The sequence below is a fragment of the Ptychodera flava genome, chromosome 14 (assembly GCF_041260155.1).
Source record: "Ptychodera flava strain L36383 chromosome 14, AS_Pfla_20210202, whole genome shotgun sequence".
NCBI lineage: Eukaryota > Metazoa > Hemichordata > Enteropneusta > Ptychoderidae > Ptychodera > Ptychodera flava.
In genome coordinates, this window is record NC_091941.1 from 31,773,917 (window position 1) to 31,792,291 (window position 18,375).

The 18,375-nt window shown below is 39.0% G+C and overlaps 2 protein-coding genes across 3 annotated transcripts; one reads left to right on the plus strand and one right to left on the minus strand.

Annotated features, from left to right (window-relative positions):
- Positions 1 to 181: 181 nt before the first annotated feature.
- LOC139150169 (carboxypeptidase B-like) lies at positions 182 to 8,663 on the minus strand. Of its 2 annotated transcripts, XM_070722353.1 has the most exons (10): positions 8,466 to 8,663; positions 7,994 to 8,069; positions 6,353 to 6,565; positions 4,216 to 4,317; positions 3,741 to 3,845; positions 3,380 to 3,490; positions 2,766 to 2,856; positions 2,280 to 2,488; positions 1,241 to 1,325; positions 182 to 491 (listed from the first exon to the last, which is right to left on the minus strand). In XM_070722353.1, the coding sequence occupies exons 1-10, from the start codon at positions 8,561 to 8,563 to the stop codon at positions 298 to 300; spliced, it is 1,284 nt and encodes a 427-aa protein (XP_070578454.1). In that variant the 5' UTR covers positions 8,564 to 8,663; the 3' UTR covers positions 182 to 297. The 2 variants fall into 2 exon arrangements, with proteins under 2 accessions (XP_070578454.1, XP_070578455.1); XM_070722354.1 differs by lacking the exon at positions 6,353 to 6,565.
- A 4,269-nt stretch (positions 8,664 to 12,932) lies between these two features.
- On the plus strand, positions 12,933 to 17,661 carry LOC139150171 (carboxypeptidase B-like). Its single transcript, XM_070722355.1, has 10 exons — positions 12,933 to 13,084; positions 13,800 to 13,872; positions 14,771 to 14,974; positions 15,098 to 15,199; positions 15,373 to 15,477; positions 15,780 to 15,890; positions 16,179 to 16,269; positions 16,680 to 16,888; positions 17,027 to 17,111; positions 17,386 to 17,661. The coding sequence occupies exons 1-10, from the start codon at positions 13,017 to 13,019 to the stop codon at positions 17,571 to 17,573; spliced, it is 1,236 nt and encodes a 411-aa protein (XP_070578456.1). The 5' UTR covers positions 12,933 to 13,016; the 3' UTR covers positions 17,574 to 17,661.
- Positions 17,662 to 18,375: the final 714 nt, after the last annotated feature.

Below are 18,375 nucleotides of genomic sequence, written 5' to 3' on the forward strand. Positions count from 1 at the left end.
CAACACCGCCAGTAAGAGGTTCAAGTAACAAGGCAGCAAGAGCAGACGGTATGACTGTTCATCACACCCACCAATAAGAACTTCGTCTATTAGCAAGCGGTCGGCCATAAAATCTCTCCTAAAGTTGCAAGAAGTAAAAAAAAATAAGATTTAGTCGATACCAAAAACAAACCACAAGTCACATAACGAACATGTGTTAATTTATTGATTTATACACATTATCTACTTGTAAAACATGCTGAACGAAATACAGACGATTTCGATGACAGTCGACAGTCACTTTGTTGTAGCATTTCCTTACACGACTTGACCCTCCAAAATACAATCCAGCATCGCCTTGAGTCCAGCATACGTTTCTTCGCCGCTGGGTATAATCTGATCCTCCGGCAGCAGGAATCCATATTCACCTCTGTCACGCAATTCAACGAGATATGAATGCTTTATGTTAGCCGTACCGTAGCCCCAGTCCAGTGTGAGCCCAGAAGCGGGATCTGGTAGAAAAAAAATGAAATTTAAGGTTAGGTAGGTCTCAAGGTTTAGATCTTTCGTCTCCATTTCACTCCATAATTCTCCAATTTTGCCAGAGTTTAATAAGGTTGCAATAATATTTGTTTATTGAAGGTTGATAAAGTGAGGTCACGTGGTGCAAAGTGACAGGTCACATGATTCTGTCGAAGAGGTTGCAAAGTACAATATTTTGACAGTGGAATTTATTAGGCGCTTTGATCATCTCCCCATCTTGTGAGATTTTGTAGAGATTTGTTACGTATGTGAATGTGCCGATGTGTTCCTCCTAGTCAATGGATGTGGCGTGAAGAAATGAAGACTGGAGATGACGTAATCACGGGACGTATGGAGACAGGCCTGGGAAGAGATGGACGTTGGTATATGGAAATGTGGCCAGGTTTCTGTGGTAATTGACTATTGTGTGAGACATTCATAAGGTTGAGCAGCTGGATGAAGGAATAGATTAGTAAATTAGGTCGTTCACGCAGGCGCAGATAAAGATGAGCTGAACAGGTGATGAGAAGTGGCTAGTTTTTAGGAACTGGGAGTAAATGGTCAGTGAGAAGGTTTGATTTCAGTCTGGTCGGTTATTGGTTTTAACTTTAGTTTGTTTGTTTGTTTGTTTGTTTGTTTGTTTGTTCGTTTGGTTGGTTGGTTGGTTGGTTGCCTCTTGCCCTGTTTCTCAGGTGTGTATGTTGGTGAACAGAACAACTAATGACTCTGTTGTACTCACCGGCGTTACTGATAATATTTCCGTAAATATAAGGCGTTCCGTGCACTGATTCTATAGCTGATGCGGCACGACCAGCACAGGTATGCTGAAACGGAAAAGCATTTTGTGTAGTCTATGTGTGCAATACAAAAACTTCATTCATTAGCAACTGACAGTTTCCTGTCGAAAATGTTCGGGGAAATGCATTTTCATAAAAGGAGCAAACTACAACTATACCGTGAATGCCAAGTTGAGCAAAACTTTTCTGTCTATTTGCTTTTATCACTTGTTCTGGCAAGTCTTGTCACGTATTTCATGTCCAAGATTCAAATTATTGTATTTTTAAAAAGTAATGGCAGCAGTGGTTGATGCACGCGACTCTTCATAGTATTATTGCGGATGAAAACCTACTAGTTGTGACTCAGACAGTTGAGCGCCGGTTCACTGTCTATGGTTCTGTGGACAAAAGTTTTAGCCTATATGCTGTCCACTATGGTAGTTTGAGAGGCTGCACAGTAGCTGAGCGCAATAGAGCAAGTTTAATCCGATATTAAACTTTGCTGCATTGTGTTCGTCTCAACAACTGTGACAGTTTTAAAAGAAACACATACAAACATCAACAACTTTGGAATAACTTAAATCAGGGATGACAGCCAAACCTAGACTGAATCGCTTAAATGGCAGAGGACATAAATGACCAAGTTAAGAGAGGTTATGGCTTAGTATGAAGTGTCACATGTTCTTTGCTAAAGAGAAAACTGATAAATCTAGTGTCAACTGACTTGAAAAATTACGTCAGATAGCCTACTGTGGCAAGACTTTCGTTAGGTCCCCTTACCTCATTTCACTGTTAGCGAGAAAATTCCATTTGAGACGGCACATCTGTTCAAATCCAACTTTGAAGGAGTGTAAAATTAGGCTCATGACTACTTTATGGTAAAAAAAATCCACATACAACCTAACTAAGGAGTAGGCCGGGGAAGAATCCCTTTCTGTGCTTTTTCTCAACAGAAACTATAATTTTGCTCTATTGGCTGGGTAATTAGTGTTCACAATTCACCTGTTCAGAATAATGCAATGGTTCTTCGATGGAGTAAGCCCACGGTGTAATCCACATCTGACCGTAGCAGTGAAAGTCTATGAAGAGCGAGAATGTTTGTTTTTCCGATGTATCCAGTATGAAATCCGTCACCGATTTCACTTCGATTTCTGAATGTGCGAAAGGTCCACGGTAATTGTTGTCGCAGGGGTCGTCTGAAGCACCTGGCTCTGTCAAATAAAATCCACAAAAAGTCAACCAAAAAACAAAACAAAACAAAACAAAAATAAAATAAGATAAAATATTGTTATACATATACCATCTTCTGCTACATTTAAAATAGTTCCCTGCAAAAATGATACAACCCAACGGTAAAATTTCACAGGCAATTGCTAATTATCAAGAGTTGGCACACTGTTCTTTTTTGAACTCAAGCGTCATAAATTTTCAGACTTTACAAATTGGTCACTGCCATTGAAAGTTACAGTGACCGTATCATCTTCCTACCTCCCCACATAAACTCGAAATTCCTGTTGCCGTCAGTACCATAGCATGGACTTCCTTCATTTGGTGATCGAGTTTTCCTCCATAAGCGATTCTGCAAGTGATTTGTATTTACGGTTAATTAAGGTACAACGTCAGTTGTGGGTATTCAAATGCGACGGATAACTTACATACAGAATTTCTGCAAAATATTCTAATTTGACGGATAACTTACACGCAGCATTTCTGCAAATCTTCAAATTTGCCTACTTTCGCCTATTATTTTCGCTACTTTCGCTACATTAACCGCACTTTCACGTCCATACTCTATAGCTACCTTGTATGCAGCCCTTTGCTAAACACTTATTCATAAAATGTTACAATTATTGTTGTTGATCACTGAAATAAAACCCATACCCCTCTGTCGATTTCAGTCGTTCATGTTTGCGAATGATTTTCCAGCTCTCTTAAGTGTCTCATCCAAAAACTAAAGACAAAGTGCCTTTTTTTGACGTAGTCAATAATATAGGTAAGTCAGTGTGATCATTAATGCGCATCTGATCAGGTAAAATGAATGCGATGGTATGGAAGCCACAGCAAGTTATCTAGATATGACAATTATCGTACTAAGAACTTACATCCGTCCAGGTATATTCATAGCCGTCCGGGTTCATCACAGGCAAGATGTAGAAATCATAGGTGTCAAGGTACTTCTGGACATCTGGATCGTGAGAGTAGTCTACCAGTAACTAAACACGTTGAGTAGAAATACTCTATCACTAGTATATCCTTGAATTAATGTTTTAGATAATTTCAAATCTATGATTTATTTATTTAGCTCGTTTATTTCGAAGCGTTGCTCCGCCAGACAACATTGCCTGGAGGGACAAGCTCCTTCTTTTGACACTGGCATTTCATGCAATTGGATGCTTTATTATATAAATTGAATGGATCACTCCTAAGTTTCGATGCACACAATAACAGACTGAAGCAAAATACCTGGTTTGTCATAAACATAACTGTAGCCGGAGAAATCCATTCCCTGGAATGAAGGGTACCGTGAAACCATATTGCTTCTTTACTTTCGCTTTGTTCCGATCCAACCTGAAATGAAACATTTTGTTTGTACTTTGCAAATTGAATTTGTACATGCCCCACAAGTCAACAGAACATTAAGTCGTGTATTTTATTTTTAAAACAAATGTATATTGGTCTACGGTAAAACCACATGCAAACTCGTCAATTGCTGCTCTGTCTACAAAGTGGGTGGTCAACATTTACGCAACATACACGCATGGGCTTCGTCTACCTTACCCCTTGTAAACGCTTCCTAATTACAGAAGATTATTGTTGTCAATAAAAAGACTTGCTCGAGATGGAGCTATTTAAGGATCGCTCACCGCAACTGTTCGGCGTTTATTTGAGAAACCACCACTGTCCAAAACCGTCTACGTTACTTGAACATTCTCCTTACCTTTAAAGCTCGGAGTTCCCTACCCTCGTACGATAACCCGACTTGAACTTCAGTAGCTAACGATGGATATGTAGCTGCGATGTCCTTTACCCATTGCGCAATCTATTTACACATTGTAATGAGAATAAAACAGGGTAAGGAAAGATAACACTCTACCATAGACAGTGGAGGGCCCCCCTCCACTGTCTATGACTCTACTGAAATCATCTATTCTATTGCACAGAGTAAGATAGACAGAGTGGCAACACTTGCATGCCTTTTGTTCATGGTCGTCTCGGTAGACTATCGGCTTTTTATATTAAAATGAGCTTCAAAGGTGTTAAACTTTTTGGAGGCTTTGTTTGTATTGTGGTTGATAATTACACGAGATTATGCGAAAAATACGACGAGATGGCATCGTACTGCCAGTCGCGTAGCAACCATAGTTACTTTATGAGCTGTCAGGCCAGAAACACTGCTTCACGCCGATCAAAACATAACACGCCAGCAGTTTCATAAACATGTCCTTCCTTGACGCACGTGTAAAAGAGGGTATGACTGACCGTAAACCACTGAGTAAAACCAGACAGTATCGATAAAAGATTTTCAAATTTGGTTCAAACACACTCATTATATATTCATGAAAATGTTAGAGGAATTTTTAAAACAGTAAAACTCCTTTTCTGAAGCTCAAAACACTCCCGTTTTCGCCAGCACGTCAATTCTGCTCAGCACCACACGACAACAACAACACAAACTTTGCCGAACATACTTTCGCTTAACAATTGGCGAAAATCCGAAAATTACCGAAGGATTCATGGTCGGCACTCTTCGGAAAAGAGAGGCGAGAGCAACCTGAGGCGAGGCGAACATGGATGGGTTACGTAACCGCTTCACGCCTTAAACAATACCCGTTGCCACTCTATCTATCTATCTATCATCTATTCTATTGTAAGCAAATGTAAAGGTCCACTTTTTTGTAAAGACAAGCCTTTCTATACGTACGATATTTTCAGTGCACATAGTACCTGCAAACATGAGTTTTAATTTTATTGTCAGGCATACTTGTATGTATATTATATAATAAATATGATGTATTAGACCACATGCTCATTATTTTAGCAACAAACTATATGTTGAGCTTCAAAATTCATCACATCGTGTTTCTGAGTGCACACCCTTTCGCATTGGAAAATTTAATAGGAAAATGTTGAAGGCAAATACAATGAACATGGCCAAGAAGGCCTTAAAAATAGACAGAATGATGCCAACGATAATTTAATATTTCTTGATATTTGTAAAATTCTGAATATTTCTTGGCCCGCAATTTAGACTTATTAGAGCAGATAAGCGCTTTCGTACTTCTCGAAAAACAGTTCCCTCATTCTCCAATTTTGTTACATTCGCATGTAAAAGAAAACACTTTACTGCTCCCTAACGGAAAATTTAAAGGGAGACAGTCGTCGGAATTAACTGCGCTCTAAGGTCAAAGGACCCATACGACCAATATAAACACTGTATCCAAGGTACGATGGTGATTGATGAAAGTTAAAACATGTCTGTCATAATCTACATCGTATGATTTAAATGTTGCAGCTTTGATGATGAGGTGCATCTAGATATCGTGCGCGAATAAACTGCTTGTAAACAAGAAACTTGCACAGGCGCACTTCCGACGACGGTTTCCCTTTAACACCCATGTGAATAAGGCTGCGAAGAGACAATCCTCCTTGCATAAGTAAACGTTCAAGTTGTCAGTGAATTGAAAGTTTTATTTTCTCTGATCTTCTTTCCACAAGTTTGCAATTTCTTAAACCTTGCACGAAGTGATTAACTATCACGCACGAAACTGCACAATGTCTCCCCATATACATCATGTTTTATCATTATTGACATCACAGAGAAAAGTCAAACTTGGTACAGCTGTTATAGCTACTCTATTTCAGTTCACCTAATATCTGTACAAGCTGAAATATATTAAGATGCTTTTGAAGTGATAAACACTGTTTATCATGATTCTATGACATCCAGATATGCAAAACAGAGATGAGGTGTGAGCCTTGAAAGATGACATAAGAATGCCGATGCTCTTGTCAAGACAGCAAGAGACATTTTCTCAGACATTCACTACATAGAAATGCATCAGAGATGATCTCACCTCTGATAGGTTGTAGTATCTTGTGAAATCGTAACCTGCTAGATCCAGGTTATGTCTTCCTTCGATATATTGAGTCTCTTGGGAATCGATTAATTTTTGAACATCGGCAATCATGACGTCATAGGCCACACCGTTGCTGTCCAGTCTTTCTACGACACCAGCTAGCTTCTCCGGTGGCACCATGACATCTTTTGGAAATTTCCAGAAATCAAGCTGGAAGGCAATGCATCCAAATAGGCTGCCTATTTTAAAAACTTGTGGTGTAAATGACTTTAAGGCGTGGCGGATGAAACCCAGCGTGCACAAAGTTGTTCGTTAGCGGTCGGGTAATTTTTAGCTTTATAATATGGCGAGTGTTCAGTTATTTAAATTTGTGTTTCCGCACTTAAGTATTTTAAGGAATAAAATTAATTACTCGGGTTAAAACGAGCAAATGGCAAACCAAACTCATTGCGTTTGACCTCTCCCCAGACCAGTCCCTCTCATAAATTCGAGAGAAAGAAATCCTATATTAAAAAAACATGATAACCTCCCCAAAATAAATTATCGAAATAGAATGTTGGACTTTTAGAAAGCTGACAGGTGCTGTAACAAGATACATTTATAAAACACAATCCAACCTATGTGAATCAGTATGGTAACGTTGCATATCCATTGTCCAATGGCGCAATCGTAGCGTATGTTCAGTGCGAATTCGGGTAAATAGAAATATAGCCACACCGCCCAACCCTGAACCAATAACTTTCTTTTGTCATCTACGTAGTTTTAAATATCAACTGCCCATGAGCAGAAAACGTCAGAGCACTATTGTGGGAGGGATCTCATACTCTGTATTAATCGGCGAACGAAATATTTTTTCTGATTTTTCTGGAAAGCTCATTGGTGATTCGTCATTACTTGACGAATGGCACAATGATCGGACATATAAACATGTTGTGCGCAACGTTTAATATCGATGAATGTGAGCGGGAAAAACTATATTTGCAATGCAAAATAAAATATCAAAGGCAAACCACCATTATAGTGATTTGCTGCTATGAAATAATGTATTTCCCTAATTTCTGAAGGTGTCGGACGAATGGTACGTTTAAATATATTTTTTATCTGACACACCAATAGTTTTACTTAGGGATTTGCTGTGTTAGACCGAAATTTACACATCTAATGTGAGAGGTTAATAAAAAACCAGTCGGGTTTTGGGATTATACAGGGCTAGACATCTACGGGTGAACTTTTGACCTTAATCGGCTGGGAATACAGCTTGATATCTTTTTAAACGTTCGCATGGTTATCTAGGCCGTCGGGGTCATGCGTCCCACGTATGGTTCTGGTATGCAGCTCTAAAGGTAGAATCTTGTGAAAAGATACAGGATTTTATTACATTGGAAGAAAATGTGTGGAGAGTTAAAGTAAAATCACAAAGGGGGACTTTGTTGATGGGAGAGGGGCAAATATAAATGTTTGCGGCGGAGGGTTGGAAACAGGACCAGGTCGTAGTGTAAGGCCAGTTGCGAACACCCTTCATTCCACCTCCATTTTAAATTTGTTCAAAATACACCACACTAGCACATTTATTAGTAAAACATCTTTGGTCTCGCTTTCTTCCAAATTGGCATGGCCTTGAGTTTGTACCTTACCCACCTCTCTATCGTGTTGAAGCTGGTTCATAAGCCTAAGGTGTCTTTCATTACTGGCGTCCACACGTAAGACTTTGTACCTGCAAAATGCATAAGACTGTCAACTGTGGAAACGATGTTTACGTTTTGCAATGTTTTCGACTTTTTCCACTTTCCTTGTAAATTATGAGCAAAGCCGATGTGAAGCAACAGAAACCTTCCTTTCCCTTAACCATCGCTGATCAGACTCCGCACAAAAAGTTGCAATTATTATTAACAATAGAAGCTAATAAAATATCCAAAACAATTATTTCGGAATTCATACTTTTTGAATCTCGAATAAACTTTACAAGCGAGATTCACGTACGCTGTCGGACCGCAGTTTGATGGCATATGTTTACATTTTGCTGTATCATGAAGTTTCAGGTCTAAACCCACAACATTCTAATTCTATCAGTTTGGTACCAGATTGGAGAGTTGGATCAATTTCATCTTACCCATCATATCGAATGGAGTATCCATAACAACCACTCACAAAAACTGCCAACAATAACGATACGCAATGCCTGGGGGAAGAAAGCATCTTCACATTCATAGGCTGTAATAAATGCACTTTACGCAAAGCGTTGCAATGGTGTGAAGAGCAGAGTACAGGAGATGACCGCTTTTGAACAACTACTATCGATAACTGCCACTCTTAACTCAACTGCCACTCTTAACTCTTGAATAATGACGACATCCAGCCTCCATCCAATGCTTGGCAATATATGTGATATTAATCTGGCCTTGAAAGTTTCTGGGCCAGATGTACCTGACACTTAGCTACACCCACTACGCAGCACTGCTCACGCGAAATACACTGCACCAACCTGTACTTGTAATTCTGAAGCAGAAGTGTTTCAATAGATGCATGGTTTTGTACCATTGAGTTAAACTGTACAGTTTAACTCAATAGTTCAAAAACATACATGTGTCAACGAATCTATTAAAATATTCGTTCCGCTCACCAGTATTACGTGTCCCGCCATAAACCCTGAAGCTTCAGGGTCTATGGGTCCATCATGAACCTATTTACATTACTCAGTTTATTTTATTATCGACTTGGTCTCAACATAATGGTTAGTGAAGGAATAAATGGCAAGGGGTTGACCATTGACGCTTACAATGGCAAGGGCGAGAGGAAATGGACTGGCTGGTAGATGGAGCCGAGAATATAGATTTTTACTATTCCCACGCCCTAGCATAGTAACAAACGTTTTATCTTCATTCCCATCAAACATAAAACACAGCAGAGAAATCCCAATTTGCGCACTATCTAGCAAAACTTTATTTAAAGAGACTCAAATTAGTACAGATTTATCACATACCGTAAGTCTCAAATTCTTCAGATGTACGGCATGACATCAATTGTAATGAAAAAGAGACACTTTCATTGGTAAATTAGGGCAACTTGCCTGACCATTTTCAAATCCGTTTAAGATATGTTTACTATTTAGCCAAGGTTTCCGTTTTTATTTTAACACTTTCGAGAGGGGTGGTCGATGTGATAATATCAAGATATTTCATTGGTTACTTGTACTTGTACAAATGAAATGAAAACCCACTAAAGTGAACTGTTTATGTATGACCCAGTCAGTATAAATTCTATCAGACAGTGAGTGAAAGCGTCCGTCATTGTTCCGTACATTTCACATTTGCTTGTCCATGTTTAAAGGCAAAACGGTCAGTCGTACGTAACGGTTGTAAAAATGTTGGCTTTCTTCGCATTGTTGGGCTCATAATAGGAACGAAGGGCCCAGTGCTGACTATTAACGTTTGTTTACGAATAGGGCTTGGGCGTCAGGAAAGTCAAATTAATGTGTTCAGCTTTGCTTCGCCTGTTCATTTTGGTTTTCCTCTCGTATTTGCCACCTGTTACCTGGTCATGGGGGATATTACCAAAAGGGGCCATGCGTTATTAGAAATACACCGCCATTTCCAGTGACCATAAACAGTTGCCAAAGCCCGAAATAACGACCAGATTATAGGTGTTTTATATAACACACCACATACTCACACTGTTTTCTGTGATGCATTTTAATGTACTTTGATGTACCTCAACAATGAATTGTTATTATGATGTTTAGAAGTGGGCGATTTCTCCAAAGCGGTTAAAGTAATGCAAGTTTCTCAACAAAAAGAAGCAAAAATGTCCTTAGCATACCAAATTACGTATTTGCTTGCACTTGGATCTTTGTTATCAGTGATGAGCTTTTCAAAAACGCTGTGATGTAGAAAGAAAATTGTTGCTCCTTAAATTAAGGGCTCGTCACCCGTCTTTTTATATGTAACCGTCCGCCACAGTTGCAGACGACTCTCCACGTACTGTTACGTGACTTGGCACTTGTTCAAGATTATTTCCCCGGGGAAACAGCTTGAAAAAATACCATCTGACATAACATTTGTCCGATCCAGTGGAGACTAGACTTATCATTTTTTCTCGTCACGTCACATGTTGTGGCGAATTGCAATAAAGTATGAGCATGTGACTGCCATAACAAACGTTAATAGCCGGCTCGTCGCTCTGTATTCCTTTAAATAACTTATTTTCGGATTAGACTTTATAACATTATCATATTTATGCAAGATAACCTATGCATACGTCTCATCATTTTTACACAGCCGCTATAAACTGAATGTAGCAGCTGTGGGTCCACAATCTACGACATTTATCTAACAAACTGTCGTGTTTTCGGGTTGTTATCGGCTGTACCTTCCACATGACATGTCAGTACCACGAAGCGAAGTGACCGTGTTCCACTATGCTGCAGGGTCTTCTGTTCGTGTTGTTGGCCATCTCTTCCTGTTTTGCCGAGAAAAGATATGATGGGTTTGTACAAATATAACTATTACGCCATAATTTCTATTCCGTGTAGTCACTTTCCATGTTCCACAGTTTACCCCGATGGCAGAGGACATAATTATTCTCCAACTTGAGAGCAAGATCGACAGTCATGACAGATATCCTCTCAATGTCAAGCTTCACTCAGTTTTGGTAAAATGCTCAATGGAGACATATTTTTTCTCGTCTCGACTGCTATAATAAACGTTAATGGTCGACGCGTCGCTCTTTATTCCTTTAAATAGCTAATTCTGGATTAGACTTCTATTTATGCAAAATAAGGGACTGGTCAGTTTCTTCGGCCTGGGGGGTAGATGGATAATATTTTGCAGACATCAAAACGTTGCTGACCCACCATTCCACCTTTCAAAAAAGGGTGACCCCCGACACAAAGGAAAACAAGTGGTGAAATATAAAGACAAGATAGATACATAGATACATAGATACATAGATACATACACAGATACACAGATACATACATACATACATACATACATACATACATACATACATACATACATACATACATACATACATACATACATACATACATACATACACACACACACACACACACACACACATACATACATACATACATACATACATACATACATACATACATACATACATACATACATACATACATACATACATACATACATACATACATACATACATACATACATACATACATACATACAGAGACAGACAGAGTCATTCTGCTTTGGTGATATTGTTGACATGTCAGTTGCCGTGTATAGGAATTTTTAATTTTCAATTTTAAAGTATGAATAGAGTATTTTGAATAGTGAATATATCTTACACTGTCCCTAAAAAGTCAGATGTCAAGAACTGTTGTACATAAATTGGTGTAAATCAAAGAGAGAACGACAGTAAATCAAAAGGTTCAGTGGGTAATTAAACTGTTGCCAGCCATCATGTTAAGTGTTTATGAACCGATGCTTGGCTCATTGAAAGTCCGATTTTCCTCATTTGTAGATAAAGCTTAACATATTGAAGGGAGAGTTAGCTGTATTCTTTGACAATTTTTCGTGATTTTATTCTGTATATTAAAGACAGAAATACCTAGACTTCAATTTGTCAACATAGCATACATATGTATGAAATTGACATGAAGTTCCAATAGTCAGTATCATTCAAGGTAAAAAATTGCCAATACATAAATTTTGGTTTAGACTGAAAATTCCCTTTTTGCAGGCTATTTTAACAAGCTTAACACTGGGCATTGCAATATACTTGTAACCGAAGCTGAGGAGCAAAGAAAAATTGGCCTTTTGACTTGGTTCCAATTACATCTCCTGAGAAGCCCAAGAGAGCTATTTTTATAAGTTTTAGACAAATCTGATGTGCACAGTGTCTGAGAGGACCTTCTTTTAACGTTGAAACCATAAGAGCACTGATAATAATGACAAAAACTGCCTTTTGTTAACTATCATTTTACTTATGAAAAAAAGCCTTTTATTTGAAAACCTGTGACAGGAAGAAAAATAGTTGAATCAAGAATGAGAATGAAAATGGTTTTGTCATTTTCTAAAATATGTCACTGTATCAATGTATTGTGAAATACTACTGCAAGGTACTTTCTCATAATGAGTTCTCACAGAGAAAACGGTAAACGATCAGGTTTTTGTCATGCTTTGAATATGAACTGCAGATTTCATACAGACTTGTACGCTTTGCCAAATAGACTTTCAATTTGCAAACATCCAGATATATCTCTGATATATTAAGGTTATACTCCCGAAGCCTGTCGAACGCTGCAACTGAATGATGCAATCCATGGCTGGTACAATGCATTTAAGCAAGTATGAGCCGGTGTCTAAATTCAAAAAACACACTGACTCCCCCCCCCCCCCCGCCCAAATTCAGCATTTCAAAAAATGGAGACCTCTATCACCAAAGTCAAAAACAAGGTGACCGCCGGCCATGAGTTCATCGGCCCCCAGGGTGAAGAAATTGACCCAGTCCCTAACCTGTGCATACGTATGACCATTTTTACACAGTAACTATAAACTGAATGTAGCAGCTGTGGGTCCACAATCTACGACATTTATCTAACAAACTGTCGTGTTTTCGGGTTGTTATCGGCTGTACCTTCCACATGACATGTCAGTACCACGAAGCGAAGTGACCGTGTTCCACTATGCTGCAGGGTCTTCTGTTCGTGTTGTTGGCCATCTCTTCCTGTTTTGCCGAGAAAAGATATGATGGGTTTGTACAAATATAACTATTACGCCATAATTTCTATTCCGTGTAGTCACTTTCCATGTTCCACAGTTTACCCCGATGGCAGAGGACATAATTATTCTCCAACTTGAGAGCAAGATTAACAGTCATGACAGATATCCTCTCAATGTTAAGCTTCACTCAGTTTTGTTTAAATGGTCGAAAAAATCTTCGGTAAAGACCAATCAATCTATGGACATTTTTACAGACACTTTAACCATTTTACCGTCAAATTTATCATCACTTCGATAGAACTGGTGCAATTTACTTAGATCATGTACAATGCTTGTTGAAAGTTACAGTAAAATACCAAATTATAAAGTGATTAAAACGCGAGATAAAAACGATTTCTTAACAGAGTTGTTGAAATGGAACCATCGTTTTGCATGCAAATTCGCAGTCGCTTTTATGCAGTTGGAAGTATAACAAGTGAGCGTTTTCTCTAGAAGACATCAAATTTGTTTAGTCCACCCTAACACCTTCATGTTTAAAGAGAATACTCATCAATTTCATAACTCGAGAACGATATTCTGAACTTGAACGTGGTGGCATTTTCACTGCACTCCGCCTCGAAGGGACGAAATCCATTAACTTGCCTAATTCAGCTCTTCGGAAGGAAAGGCATTTCAAATACGCACCTCTTGACGCCCAAGGCCAGTGTGAAGTGCGCAACGAAATAAACTGTATTCTATAACTACAGGTATCAAGTGTTACGCGCGGACGTCAAGTCTGACGACATGAAAGTCATGAAGGAGCTATTGAATTCACTGGAGGTGAGTGTACAGTCGTTCGCTTTCCGACAAAAGCATTGTCCTACCATGGAAGTGAAAACTAATATCGCACCGTACAGTTGCTGGATAAAATGCTTGTTTGCAAACTCATCGCAAAGCTTTGCAACGTTTAAGGACTACGCCATGGTTTGTTACATATTGAAAACGGTGAAGTTTGAGCCCTGCAATGCTTTTTGGACACGTATACTGAGTATTAATATGAGTAATGCATTATTTTGTACTTCACTAATGCCGTTGATTTATAGCTTGTAACTTTGTTGCGCTCATTTATCTAAATTCCCTTGCTTGAACCTTGTATCAGTCAACGTTTGTATGGTGAGTGACCAATAGTAATAGAAAGATAAATGCCTTTGTATGAAAAATGAATGTAAATTCAGTTTGTACACCATCTTGAAGTGACTTGTCTTCGAGTTTGTTCAAACAACGGAAGATGTCTGTTTTCTCATCGTTTGTAATATCGATATCAATCTTTGAAGCAACTACGATAAAATTAGTCTTCTGCTCAATCATGCCTTCCATAATTGTAACTTAAACTTTGTCATCCTACTGCACCTTACATATATTGTGGTATGTAACGACGTCGACGCGAGTTATCAAGCTATCTACAAGCGCTGATAAAGGCAAGACTTCAGCTTGTTTTAGAGTTGTGCAGAGCAAATATTGCAACCTGTTGACATGACAGTGTGAAGAGCAAAAATGGCGACCCTCTATGCGGGTTCTCAAAGACAGCGGATCACCCAATTATACCGTGAAAAAATATGATTATCTGCGCTATTATATAGGTAGTTTTCAAACATTGAGCCTCAGTCTTTGTAGCAATGACCACCGTTTGTCACTGTTGTAAGTTAGTAATGCATTATTATTTTGCTTTCCATACTAGGCTGACTTCTGGGACTTCCCCCGTGACGTCATGGTTGAGCCATCACACCTTGGCAAAATCAAGGGCATCTTTGACAGCAACGGCATCCAGTACAGTGTTTGGATAGATGACGTCCAACGTTTGATCGACGACCAATTTTCGATTTCTTCGAGATTAAGTGAAATTGACAGCTTCGACTATTCCGTCTACCATACCTACGAGGAGGCAAGTCAAAGCATATTTTCACACATAATTCAGTGGGCCTAAGACCAGGAATATCTTCGGGACTCATGCATTTTCAGCCCGATTCTGCGTACCAATAAATTTGTGCTTTCCCTTTCTTCGCAGATTCAACAGTGGGTTTTAGACACAGCCAGTAACTTTCCAGATCTTGCCTCAAGCTTTGTGGTAACAATGTCCTACGAAGCCAGACAGTTGAATGCTTTATTGGTAGGTATTCTTCAAAACGTACGTGACTAAATGTAATTCAATGAAAATTTACGGATATTGTACATACCACATTGGGCATGTATTTCCGAGAGTATGTATTCATGGGCACTTAGTGAATACTTTATTTTCGATCATCAAATTTGGAATTACCCCGCGCCCGTGTTTCTTTACAGATTGGAAGTCCTTCGGAAACTCCTAAAGAAGCAATATGGATTCAAGGTGGTATCCATGCCCGAGAATGGATATCGCCCGCTACGGTGATGTGGATGACCAATCAGGTTGGTCTTTTTGTATTCAGACGATTACTGTCAAATTTAAGAGGCTGTATCAAGTGATGCTCGTTACAATACTTTGAAATTTCTTCTTCTCATTTCTACAACAATATAGTTTGAAACAGTCTCTATTGACAAATACATACTGATGATAAATTACGAGATCAGGATGAGATCAAAGCGAATCTGGTATATTTCAATGATAACCGGATCGACAAGGAGTTTTTAAAATTCAATTTTAAACGCTTGCTGTAAAGACTTTCATAGCAGACTCTGTAATTGTTTACATGTAACAACGCATTATCTAGCTCCTTGAAGATTACACAACCGATGCAGAGGTGAAGGCCATGTTGGATCGCTTTGATATTTACGTGCTTCCTCTGTTAAATGCCGATGGGTATGCTCACACTTGGGGCGGGGTAAGTCTAAATTTCTGTCACCTTAAACTTTGTGAGACGGAAGTGTCTGTAGAGTATTGTTTTAACAATTTCAACTGCCTGCAAAATATTTAAAACTGATTATCTTTTAATACAAGGGCATTGAATTAATAATTTGGGCAATAGGCGCTTTTAAAGAACTCAGTTTCGTCGATGACCATGAAATGGGACATTTACGATTATGCTTTTTGTCAGTATTGCCATATCCTACAACGATAATATATTACTTCATTTGATAAAGTACACTGAACAAAATTCCAAAAATCACAGGAAAGAATGTGGCGGAAAACTCGCAGCCCCAACGATGGTTCAGCTTGTGTGGGAACCGATGCAAACAGAAACTGGGATATTAAGTGGGCGGGTAAGTTAAAGGGGACTCGCTTACGCTGTAATCCATCCAGTGTGTATTGCATGTGGTGACATATCGTCATGACCATGACATTGATTTGGCTTATAAGTTAATGTACATATTCTATAGTAATTGTTGTATGGTATGATCGTATGAGTTGCTCTTTGCGGTAGGTTTCTGTTGTGCTTGGTCGATGATAATTCAGTGTTGGGCAAGTAAGCAAATTTGTGCATATCTCGACTGCTCGATTATGCTGTAAATAGGTAAACTGACGAGCTGCTATAAAGAGCTAAGTTGTTTGCGACATAGAAAAGTTAAGTTGCGATCATAGTGAGATCAGCAATATTATTAAAAGCTGGAGTGACCGACTCCTATTTTCTGTCAAAATGTCAAATCTTTAAAACTTATTTTGTCATGTACAGAACCAGGAGCTGGAAGTATCCCATGTTCGAGTACCTACCATGGACCTTCCCCTCATTCGGAACCGGAAGTTAAGGGAGTAGCGGCTTTCATTGAAGAAACGTCGCTTACTCAAACCTATCGAATGTTTCTGGACGTTCATAGTTACAGCCAGTATTGGTTGTCGCCGTATGGTTACACAGCTACCCATCCTGTTGACTACGCAACACAGGTCTGTGCCATTACATTACAAGCATCACTTCAATTGAAGATGTGAAATCATAAGTGACATGTTTTGATTTGCTTTTTTTGCTTTTTGCAAGGATGTTCATGCACCCCATTGACTAGCCTCATAATTTGTTTCCTGCAGACTGCACTGGCTGTTGACGCGTGCGCGGCAATTGAAGCCGTGAACGGCACACACTATTCAATTGGTACTTTCGAAGAACTTCTGTGTGAGTATTGTAGCCTTCTATCTTTTTTAACATCTACGCTCTATGAAGTTGTAAATGCAAGACTCGGTACACACAAAATGCTGACTTTGGTTCCGGGACTTGGCTCTTTCGAAAAGAACTTTTGTTTCACTATAATAGTAAGAAGCTAACCTTCTCGCGCAGATTGAATTCGTACTGTAGTTTATTCGTGCTATTGAACTCCACTTCAATGACATATCCAGCGAATGCAGTCCTCAGAAAATTCTCATTTTCCCTTTTGTGGTGTACGTTACAGATCTTGGATCCGGTGTGAGTCAGGACTGGGCGTACGATGTTGCCAACATCACCTATTCGTACACTATTGAGCTCAGGGACACGGGGGAGTACGGTTTCATCTTACCGGAAGATCAGATCATTCCGTCTGGTGTAGAGACGTATGAAGGCCTGAAGGCGGCAATCAGATACATAATGAATAATCCTTAATTGTGTTTTTGTCAAATTTAAACGATCGTCGAAGATTTTTGTGCATGACATGAATAAAGAAAACGATTAAATGTTGATTCAAACGTGATATGCAGGCTCTTGTCCTATTCCTTAAAGGGATATAGTCATCGGAACTGCGCCTGTGCGAGTTTCTTGTTTACAAACAATGTATTTCGTGCACGATATCAAGATGCACCTCATCATCATAGCTGCAACATTTAAATTATACGATGATAGATTATGACAGACATGTTTTAACTGTCATCAATCACCATTGTGCCTTGGATACATTGTTGCCATGGGTCGTATGGGTCCCATACGACCTTTGAGCGCAGTTCCGACGACTATATCCCTTTAAGTTCTCAGGCTCTTTTGAATGCCCCGTAGTTCAACTTTCGACACAACTTTGTATTTGTGTAACGCCAAATGGTACTGGACGTCACGGTCAGTCCGGACCAGGATTTATTCGTCAATAGTAATATTGCGTATTGTACTCAGTGCGTTGTGTGTTTTAATAATACTAATAATAAGAGTAATACTTGACATTACAACACACTTTCGGGAGGAGAATAAGAAGATGTATACTCGAGTTTTATATCAAGGACGGTGAAAAGATACTATACAAAAACTATAGCTATTTTCACTTTATTGATAAACAAATATAACTTTGACATGACTCTAACGATAAAAAATGAAATATTTTAAAAGAAATTTAGGAAGTATTTTGATTCATCAAACTCCAACCCACTCATGGGCAACAGCTGGGACTTCAACACAAGGGGGTTTTTGCGGAGCATCATGG

Bases quoted from the DNA above. Each gene is read 5' to 3' on its own strand.
- LOC139150169 (XM_070722353.1), bottom strand. From the start codon at position 8,563: ATGAATGTGAAGATGCTTTCTTCCCCCAGGCATTGCGTATCGTTATTG. The intron at 2,857-3,379 runs GTAAGTTCTTAG...AATCACTTGCAG, and splicing joins ATGAATATACCTGGACGGAT to AATCGCTTATGGAGGAAAAC. The intron at 492-1,240 runs GTGAGTACAACA...TTTTTCTACCAG, and splicing joins AAATATTATCAGTAACGCCG to ATCCCGCTTCTGGGCTCACA.
- LOC139150171 (XM_070722355.1), top strand. From the start codon at position 13,017: ATGCTGCAGGGTCTTCTGTTCGTGTTGTTGGCCATCTCTTCCTGTTTT. The intron at 16,270-16,679 runs GTAAGTTAAAGG...TGTCATGTACAG, and splicing joins CTGGGATATTAAGTGGGCGG to AACCAGGAGCTGGAAGTATC. The intron at 16,889-17,026 runs GTCTGTGCCATT...TGTTTCCTGCAG, and splicing joins CTGTTGACTACGCAACACAG to ACTGCACTGGCTGTTGACGC.